The sequence below is a fragment of the Amia ocellicauda genome, chromosome 14 (genome assembly GCF_036373705.1).
Source record: "Amia ocellicauda isolate fAmiCal2 chromosome 14, fAmiCal2.hap1, whole genome shotgun sequence".
NCBI classification, from domain to species: domain Eukaryota; kingdom Metazoa; phylum Chordata; class Actinopteri; order Amiiformes; family Amiidae; genus Amia; species Amia ocellicauda.
In genome coordinates this window covers 21,508,362-21,518,009 of record NC_089863.1, presented here as the reverse complement: position 1 = coordinate 21,518,009, position 9,648 = coordinate 21,508,362, and the positions used below count along the sequence as shown (strand labels likewise).

The 9,648-nt window shown below is 54.2% G+C and overlaps 1 protein-coding gene across 1 annotated transcript; it reads right to left on the bottom strand.

Moving 5' to 3' along the window:
* Window positions 1–1,645: 1,645 nt before the first annotated feature.
* On the bottom strand, window positions 1,646–7,843 carry LOC136767259 (threonine--tRNA ligase 1, cytoplasmic). The gene is made up of 18 exons (XM_066721031.1): window positions 7,386–7,843; window positions 6,293–6,465; window positions 6,073–6,193; window positions 5,869–5,990; window positions 5,576–5,693; window positions 5,359–5,423; window positions 5,172–5,250; window positions 4,803–4,946; window positions 4,620–4,718; window positions 4,220–4,425; window positions 3,729–3,891; window positions 3,439–3,576; window positions 3,199–3,276; window positions 2,903–3,003; window positions 2,702–2,803; window positions 2,275–2,347; window positions 2,024–2,138; window positions 1,646–1,930 (listed from the first exon to the last, which is right to left on the bottom strand). Exons 1-18 carry the CDS (start codon window positions 7,455–7,457, stop codon window positions 1,782–1,784), a joined length of 2,118 nt encoding a protein of 705 aa, XP_066577128.1. The 5' UTR covers window positions 7,458–7,843; the 3' UTR covers window positions 1,646–1,781.
* Between the last annotated feature and the right edge of the window lie 1,805 nt (window positions 7,844–9,648).

The window sequence follows — 9,648 nt, the reverse complement described above, 5'->3', positions numbered from 1 at the left end:
TCCATCTCCCTCTTCTCTCCCTTTCGCTCTCCTGCCCCTCTCCCTCTCTCCCTCTCCCCCTCTCCCGCCCCTCTCCCTCTCTCCTGCCCCTATCTCCTTCCTTCCCTCTCTCTCTCTCTACCTCCCTCAGTCCAGGGCTGCACAGTGGGCGAGTCAGTCTGTCTGTTCTGACCTCCTCTCTCAGGTCATTAATGTCAGCGTGACCAGCTCACCCTCCACATCCCTCTCTCTCTCTCTCTCTGTCAGGCCTCAGTGACTCATGTCATTTCCCTTATACTGCTCCGCCGTTCAACCAGAGAAAAGGAAAGAACCCCCCCACCATCACCACCTCCCTCTCTCCCTCCCTCCCTCCCGCTATCATTTCCTGGGATTCCTGCACTGTGGCTCAGTCTACCTTTTATAGTCATTCTGCCACATTCCTGCTCTCCCTCACTCCCTCCTTCTCTCTCACCCTGTTCTTCAACATACAGCCCAGTCCAACCCTCTCCATCTCTCTGCTGCATATTGTCCTGTTCTCTCCATCACTCCTCCTCCCTTCTCTCATGTCCCCCCCGTCCGTCCCTCTCTCTCTCTCCTGTCACTCTTCACTGTTGTCCTCAATACCCCCCCCCTCTCTCCTGATAAACAGACATCTGTCTCTCTCTGTCTTCCTTCCTACTGGGGGGGGCGGAGGGGGCAGTGAGTCACCGCCGTCAGCGGGACAGGATGTTTATCTCGGGCCTTCCCCTGCCCGACAGACTGACTGACACACTGACTGCCCGACAGACTACCTGACACACTGACTGCCTGACACAGAGCTTTTTTTTTGTTTGTGTGTGCATGTGAGTGTGATTCTAATGATTAACAACTGTTGATGCCAAATATAGAGCAGAAAATATAAAATTACTGACAATTACAAAATATAAACTGGAGAAAACTACTGTAACCACCCACCTCTCTCTCTCCCTCTCTCTCTCCCTCTCCTGTCAGTGGCAGCTGGGCTGGATCTCTATAATGGTTTTCTGCTCAGGAGAGTTTTCAAGGCTGTAAACAGAAACCATGAGTGACCCTACAGCGCCCTCTACTGCCGCTCTCTCAATTTCAAGGTGCTTTATTGGCCAAAACACAACACATACATCGAAAAATTATATTTCACGGACAATGATTTATAAAATAAACTCATACATTACAGGATTTAAGAACAAGAGAAGGAAACAATATATAAATATATTAATAAATCTAAATTGAATGGAAATTAGTCCTGTTAATGATTCAATAGTGTCTCAATAGTGTCTCCCTGTGGGTTTATTCAGCTCATTGAAGTCCCCACAGAGCAGCATGTTCCCCTGGGGCTGGAAATGGACGATCTCTGTGTCACTGTACCAATGTCAGTGTGCCAGTCAGTGCCGTAGTGCCAGTCAGTGTCATTGTTTTTGTGCCAGTGTCAGTATGCCAGTCAGTGCCATTGTGATTGTACCTTTGTCAGTGTGCCAGTCAGTGCCGTAGTGCCAGTCAGTGTCATTGTTTTTGTGCCAGTGTCAGTGTGCCAGTCAGTGTCATTGTGTCAGTGCTCCAGTGTGATTGTACCTGTGTCAGTGTGCCAGTAAGTGTGCCAGTGTCAGTGTGTCAGTGTGGTGATGGTGAACACAAAGCTGCTACACAGAGGTGAAAATAAACAGAACTTTATTAATAAATGCACAGAGACATATTCAAGACATCAACACTGGCACCCATGCCCCCCCAGGACTCTGGTCCCTCCACAGGCAGTGTTGCGTGAGCGTGTAGCTACCCGTCAGCGGGGGTCAGTACTCGTCCTCGGCGGCCGCGGTGCGCGAGGCCCTCAGCTCGGACAGCCGCTGCAGGACGGAGCTCACACTGTGCTGGCCGAGCTGCCGCCCCCCCCGCGTCCGCACACTGACCGACCCGCTGCCCCGCTCCCTCTCCCCCACCACTGAGAGAGAGAGAGAGAGAGAGAGAGAGAAGAAGAGATTAACACTGAGACTGAACACACACACACATATACAAATATTTCTCTCTCTCTCACCCAGTATGAAGTTGTACTGTCCCAGCTGGGCGTTGCGGATCTTCCTGTTTAAGGTGGCGCTGTGATCCAGGTCTGCCTCCACCATGAAGCCTGCCTCCCGGAACTGCGTGACCACCTTAAGAGAGAGAGGGATGTGGGAACGCTTTGGCAAACATGGGGCTACCTTGTCAATAAAGCTTGTTTTGGAAAGAGGGAGACAGAGGGAGAAACGAGAGAAGGGGAAGGGAGGGGAAAGTGGCCATGTGACTGACCTGCTGTGCATACTCCTCAGTGTCGCCCCCTACAGGAATCACCATCACCTGTGCTGGAGACAGCCACAGCGGCCTGAGACACAGAGAGACGCACACGTGGTCAGGTATGACTATAGGGCACAGGGTAGTGTCCAGTGCAGCGTGTTGCGTGTATCCAGTGTCCAGTGCAGCGTGTATCCAGTGTCCAGTGCAGCGTGTCATGTGTCCAGTGTAGTGTATCCAGTGTGTAGCTTGTCCAGTGTGGCGTGCAGTGTGTAGCTTGTCCAGTGTGGCGTGCAGTGTGTAGCTTGTCCAGTGTGCCATGCAGTTTGTAGCGTGTCCAGTGGAGTGTATCCAGTGTGTAGCGTGTCCAGTGTGCCGTGCAGTGTGTAGCACGTCCAGTGTGTAGCGTGTCATGTGTCCAGTGCAGTGTGTCCAGCATAGTTACCATCTGCCGCCGCAGTTCTCCGCCAGAATGGCGATCATCCTCTCCAGTGAGCCCAGCACTGCCCTGTGGATCAGCACGGGCCTCTCCTCCGCCCCGTCAGCCCTGAGAGAGGGAGGGAAGAGAGCAGAGCGTTAAACACACAGATGTGAGCTGCTCGTCTCGCTGCACAACAGACCTACAGTCCAGGCACAGGACTCTCACCCAGTGTAGCGCAGGTTGAATCTGATTGGCAGCTGGAAGTCCAACTGGATCGTGGCGCACTGGTGGTATCGGCCAATGGCGTCTTTGATCTGGATGTCAATCTGGGTGGGGCAGATGACAAGTGGGCGGGGTTAGGGGCCATGCATGCCGATTAGCTGATTAAGCACGTAGACAAATACACTAATTGGGAATCACTTCCTCTCTCCCCCTCCCTCCCCATTACCACCCCTCTCACCCTCTCATATCCCTGCCGCCTTCTCACTCTATCTCCGTCTACCCCCTCCCCCTCTCTCTACCTTGGGCCCATAGAAAGCTCCGTCTCCAGGGTTCAGCTGCCAGGGCTGCCCGAACTCCTCCAGACTCTTCTGCAACTCCTGCGAGAGAAAGCGGGACAGGGAGAGGGAGAGAGAGAGACGGGGGGGGGTCAGGGAGATAGAGAGGGAGAGAAAATGAACAGAAACATCTCTGTTCCTCCTCAATTCCCCCACCCCTCCGCTTCTTCCTCTCCCTTCCTCACTCTCATCCCTTCATCTCACCCTCTCGGCCGTGTCCCACAATGCTGGCTCCCCCAGGCAGGGGTCAGGGCGGGTGGACAGCAGCAGTCGGAAAGAGAAGCCGAGCACGGAGTAGACACTGCGCAGGAAGTGCAGACAGCCCCGCACCTCCTCCTCCAGCTGAGAGAGAGAGAGAGAGAGAGAGGAGATGCATATTAATACAGACACATTCACACACAATACACTCTACTTAATCTGTTACCTGTGGAAACAACCACCGCAGTAGTGCGTGTGTGGTGTGTGTGGGTGTGTGTGTGTGTGTGGTGCGTTACCTGCTGCGGGGTGCAGAAGATGTGTGCGTCGTCCTGTGTGAAGCGGCGCAGGCGTGTCAGGCCGCTCAGGGCCCCCGAGGTCTCGTCCCGGTGCAGAGCGCCGAAGTCGGCCCAGCGCACTGGGAGCTCCCGCCACGACCGCCGGCGCTGCTCGAACATCACGCTGAAGGAGGGGGAGGGCACTGTCAGTCTAAAATGCATCTCTATCTCTCTCTCTCTCTCTCACATGCCTTCTCCCTCCCTCTCCTCCCCTCCTTTAAACCCACCCTCACCTCCTCCCCCTCTTCCTTTCCTCTTCTCCTCTCCTCCTGTCCTCCCCTCCTTTAAATCCATCCCACCCTCCCCTCCTCTCCCTTTCCTGTACTCCCTGTCCTCCCCTCCTTTAAATCCATCCCACCCTCCCCTCCTCTCCTCTCCCTTTCCTGTAATCCCTTTCTTCCCCTCCTTTAAACCCATCCCACCCCTCCTCTCTCCCCTTCTCCCTCACTCACCAGTGGGCGGGGCAGTTCATGGGTTTGAGGGCATAGACGTCCCTCTCCCCCTCCCCCTCCCCCTTTCCCTCTCCCGCCTCCTCCCCCTCTCTCAGGCTGAACATGTCGTCGCTGTAGTGCTCCCAGTGGCCCGAGCGCCGCCACAGCCGGGAGCTGAACATGGTCGGGGTCATGACCTCGCTGAAGCCCCGCCTCCTGTACTCACTCTGAGAGGGAGAGAGATTAATCAATTAATCCAATTATCATTTCTACTCATCGTAATTCGTTCTAAGCAATTTGTTTATTGATTAATTGTGCATTCAATGACTCTACTTGGGGAGGCTGCGGGGACATCCAGGGCAGCGCAGTTGATTTACAATTTACAATAGGGCCTTGATTGTGCTGTATCAGTGTGCCGTACCTTCATGTAGTCAATCAGGGTGTTGTAGATGTGCGCTCCCTTGGGCAGGAAGAAGCAGCTGCCCGGACTGACATCGCTGAAGAAGAACAGCTCCTGGTCCTACAGACAGACACAGACACTTCAACAACTTTACCCCTGCCCTTCCTCCACCCCTCTCTCCCCCTGTCCCTCTCCCTCTCTCACCTTTCCTATGCGCCGGTGGTCTCGAGCCCTGGCCTCCTCCTGCTCTCTCTCCCAGTCCCGCAGCCGTCCCCCGTCCGGGAACGCCACGCCCAGGACACGCTGCACCCCCCGCCCCCCCGTGGAGCCCCACTGCACTGCAGACACCTGGGGGGGGTGGGGGGGAGGGGGAGAGAGAGAGAGAGAGAGAGAGAGAGGGCGTTAATACTAGTTAGTACTACTCAACTCTGCTGGTTCCGTTACTGCTGATATTACAGATGTTGTTACTGCTGTTACTCTATGTACTAATTCTGCTGCTGTGTGTTTTATTACAGTCATATTCATAATCAGTCATTGTAATTATGCTAGAATACAGCTGCTCTGCTCACTGACCTGCAGCAGTCTCATGGCCTTCAGTCGACCTGAGTCAGAGACCAGGGGGCCGGGAGACACGTCAACCACACTGCCACACCTGTAACACACACACAATCACACAGGTCAAGCACACTGCCACACCTGTAACACACACACACACACATACACACATACACAAACACACAGGGGTCAGTGTGCATCTGACCTGTACACTGTAGTGGTGGGTCCAGTCACCTCCTGCTCAATCAGCTCCAGTTTAAACTGGTTGTGCTGAAAAACAACAAACAGTGGAACAGTGGTCAGTGGGGTGGTTCTGTTTGTGAGAGTGTGTATCAGAAGGGGGGTGGTGTGTGTGTGTGTATCAGAGGGGGGGTGGTGTGTGTGCATCTTTATTTGTATCAGAGGGGGAGGGCATGCTGTACCTGGAACAGCTCTCTCAGCTCGGCCTGGCTGACCTGCAGTCTGAGGAACGGCAGCTTCTGACTGACCAGTTGAGCCACAGCCTGCTCCACTGAGCTCAGGTCACTGCCCAGGAGAGATCTGGACACCGAGAGATGGGGGGAGTGAGAGAGACAGTCAGACAGACACACAGAGGCAGAGAAATAGAGACAAAAAAGACAGAGACAGACAGAGAAAGAGAGACACAGAGACAGCGAAAGACAGAGAGAGACACAGAGACAGAGAAAGAGAGACAGATAGATAAAGAGACACTGACCGGTCCTCCAGATGGAAGTCGCAAAAGAAGCCGTTGTCGCTGCTGCCCCCCCGACACACCTGCCCCACCCACTGCGCCTCCAGCACCCCGCCCAGCAGCACCGCACTGGAGCGCCACAGAGCCTGGGAAGAGGAGGCACACGCTCAGAGACAGACAGGCAGACAAGCAGGGTGTCGGGGTATCAGTGTGCGTGTCAGTCGGTACCTCTCTGCCCTCTGCAGTGTCGAAGTCGAGGAGCTGCAGTTCACAGTCCTCCTCCAGGGGGCGCCTCAGGTCCCACAGCTGCCCATTGACCCGAGCCACCAGCACCCTGCCCTTACCTGCCCTGCAACAGCGAAACACACCCTGAATACACTGATATACACACACACACACTCAGTGTGTCACAGAGGCGCTGGTAACGTGCTCCAGACTCAGGGCCCACCTCGCGTGCTGCACCAGGTCCAGGGGCCGTGTGACCCCCGCGCTGCCCTCCAGTGACGCTCCCCCACCCAGAGAGACTTTAAGCGGCCGCCCGCCCTGCTCACTGCCCCCCCGCTGCTCCCACAGCCGCTCAAACACCCGCAGCCGCTCCTGTAGGGCCCCGGACCCCACCGCCTGCACAGCGAGAGAGGGAGGAGAAAGAAAGGAGGAGAGAGAGACGTCAGACAAGGTTTGAAGGCAGCAGTACAAACAAATAAGTACCAGTCAGGAGGAATGATTATCATTATCATCATCATAATGATTATCCTGCTCCTCCTCCTCCTCCTCCTCCTCCTCCTCCTCCTCACTGGGCTGAGGCTGGTCAGCGCACTGCAGTCTGGTCCTGCTCAGGTCTCTGTACTGTTATTTACCTGCTTAATTATTTATGGGTTTATTTACTTATTTGCGTCCACATTACAGACAGTGTGCATCAGACCACTACTGAGCTACACACAAAATAACTGCCCAGTGCCTGTGCCCATACTCGTACCCAACACTGCACTATGCCATTACCAGTACCAAACACTGCTCTGTGCCTATACTTGTACCCAACACTGGCCTACGCCTTTACCAGTAACCAACACTGCCCTGTGCCCGTACTTGTACCCAACACTGCCCTTTGCCTTTACCTATACCCAACACTGGCCTGTGAATGTGCCTGTACCCAACACTGCCCCATGCCTGTATCTATACCCAACACTGGCCTGTGAATGTGCCTGTACCCAACACTTCCTTGTACGAAACACTGCCCTGTGCCCAGACCTGTACACACAGCTGTATAACCCTGCAGGGGACTGACTGTTGTGTAAAGAGACTCCCTGTATTGTTTTCTATATTGTACTTCAGTGTCATTAACAGGACAGTTACACTGTGTGGAGCTGCAGAGTGTTGCTTGTAGAGATTATACTTTACTCTCGATAACACTGTAGTTAGATCTGTATCAATGCGTCTGCAAAATGAGTGATGACAGGAGTAACCTTGCAGTGACACACACACACACACAGCACAGACTATTATTATTGTTAGTCTTCATCCGCCTGCAGTAAAGGACACACCTGACTGTAACGCCTGCAAGCGGCCACTGTCACCCCCCGGCCGGGAGCCGCCTTCAACACAGCCGCTAACATCGCGATCCGAAGCTCCCGTCACGACACAAGCGCCAAGCCCACGCACATGATCCCTCTGTCCGTCTCCCAGCGCACACAGCCACGATCACTGTGTCCCAGTGTGCGCCGCCATGACACCGGAAAAGACACACGCCGGAGGAGAGACTCGGGGAAAGCGGATTGGCTGAGAGCGCGATGAGGGGGCGGGGCTCTGACGCTGCAGGAGCCAATCACACGCCAGGCAGAGATCTAAACAAACGCTCCGCTTGTCGAACTGCTCAGCTCTGGGCGCTGATTCGCCAAGAAAAAGGAGAAAAGCAGGCGAGTGCGAATCAGCCAACCGGGAAAATGAGCTGCGCAGCTGGGCAGGAATCTGCGCAGAGCGACAAGAGAGTGGGCTTGACCGATGCGCAGCGGCTCCGGCTGACCCACGAAACTTCTCAACCAGGACTCGGATTTAAGGGCTTATTAATACGCAGTGCAGCGGGACGGGTCGGAGCCGGACCAGATGCATTCATTCATAGGGAGGACAAAACCCAATTAGACAACAACAGGAATAGAACGGGTGTTGAGATGACAATACAGCGCAGACTGTATGTGTGCTGCACACACACGACTCGTGTTCTGGAAACTTCCATTGAAACAGGAATGGACCCAGGCTACTGCGTCATCATTTTTTTTAAATGGGGGGGAATAAAGCTCCTTCTAGTTCGTGCAGCCCTAGGAAGCATGCAGCCCAAAAAAACAGAAAGCAATGCAATGATCTAACGCCACTCAACTGACCGCAATTAAAATGGCAACAATGAAACGAAGTATTTAGAGTTCATTCAAAAACTAGAAGACACGAAATATAACACGTTTTAAAGATCTTTTTGCACTTTTAATGTAGATGTGCATTAAGACTGATGTTATCCCGCTGTGTTCAATGATTAGTCATATTATTCATAAGTGATTGAATACACTCCCGACTTGATTGCGACTCTCACAGGAATCTCTTGGCTGCAGGTGTGAAAGGCTGTCGAGGTTCTGTCGCACGACGTCACAGAAACCAATGCTCTCGAATCCAAACCAATGCTCTAGAATCCGCCACGTCAAACGCCCCGTGTGCGCGGCGAACTGCCCCGTCTCGCAGCGCCAAATCGCAAACGTGATATCTTGCGCATCAAGGGAGCGCGCTGAACGCAAGATACCATTTTAACACAGCCACGGTGTCCCACGCACTGAGCCAGAAGCGACATCGCACAACACAGCGGTTCACTGTGTGCGTTACCGAGGCGTTTGTAACTCCCGCTTTACTGAATAGGGAGGCGCAGTTCACAATTGGTTGATCACGCAAGTCATAGGGCCACGCAGTGCGACCGCACGGGGCTCTGTATCACGCGTGGGATTGTCAAGAGGAAGACAGTGCAGCCACACCAGCACTGGAGGCCGCTAAGATCCCACAAGAATGGGTGAAAGTAGTGGTGGCGGCTGGGGAAAACACACTTGCTCTCTCACTTATACACACACACTCTCGCACACTCTTTGCCAAGGACACCAGTGGGCTGAGAGATCTCGCAGTGTGTTGGGGTCGGGGATACAAACAAAACCTGTCAGTGCCCGTCTCTGTCCAGCCGTCAGTGTCTGTGTGTCAGTCTTCCCGTGCCCGTCAGCTCAAGTCGTTGTTTGTGAAAGTCACTTGGTGAGTGTGTCAGTGTGCGACAACATCAGTGTTCACTGGTCAGGCAGCGTAGGAGGGTGCATCAAACTCTATCATTCTGTATTTGGGGCCTGAACAAAGAAAGGATCGATCGGGACGCTGGTCCTCTGCAGGCCCGAGTGGCTAAGCCGGACCCGGACACAGGAAGTGCACAACGCAGAGTACACAGTCCTGTCCCGGCGAGGCAAACCAGGGTCCCGGAGGGCCACGGCACTGCAGGGCCAGTGGGTGTGAAGTTCAAGGGGATCAACTCAAAATGATAAAGGATTCAATGGGCCTAGCAGGACAGGATGCTGCCCTGGCGAAGGGAGAGGCTGTTGGACATGGACCCAACTTGGTGCTGATCAGGGGCATAATAACTAGGGCTGTAGTCCTGCAGTAAGCCAGCACACCACACACTCCAGGATACCAGAGCCAGTGCTGCTGTGTGCTCAGTTTGGCCCCCGGGCCTTGCCGTACGCAGCTTCCTATTGGGTGGAAGCTCCAGGCGTTGGCCCAATAGGAAGCTGTGTG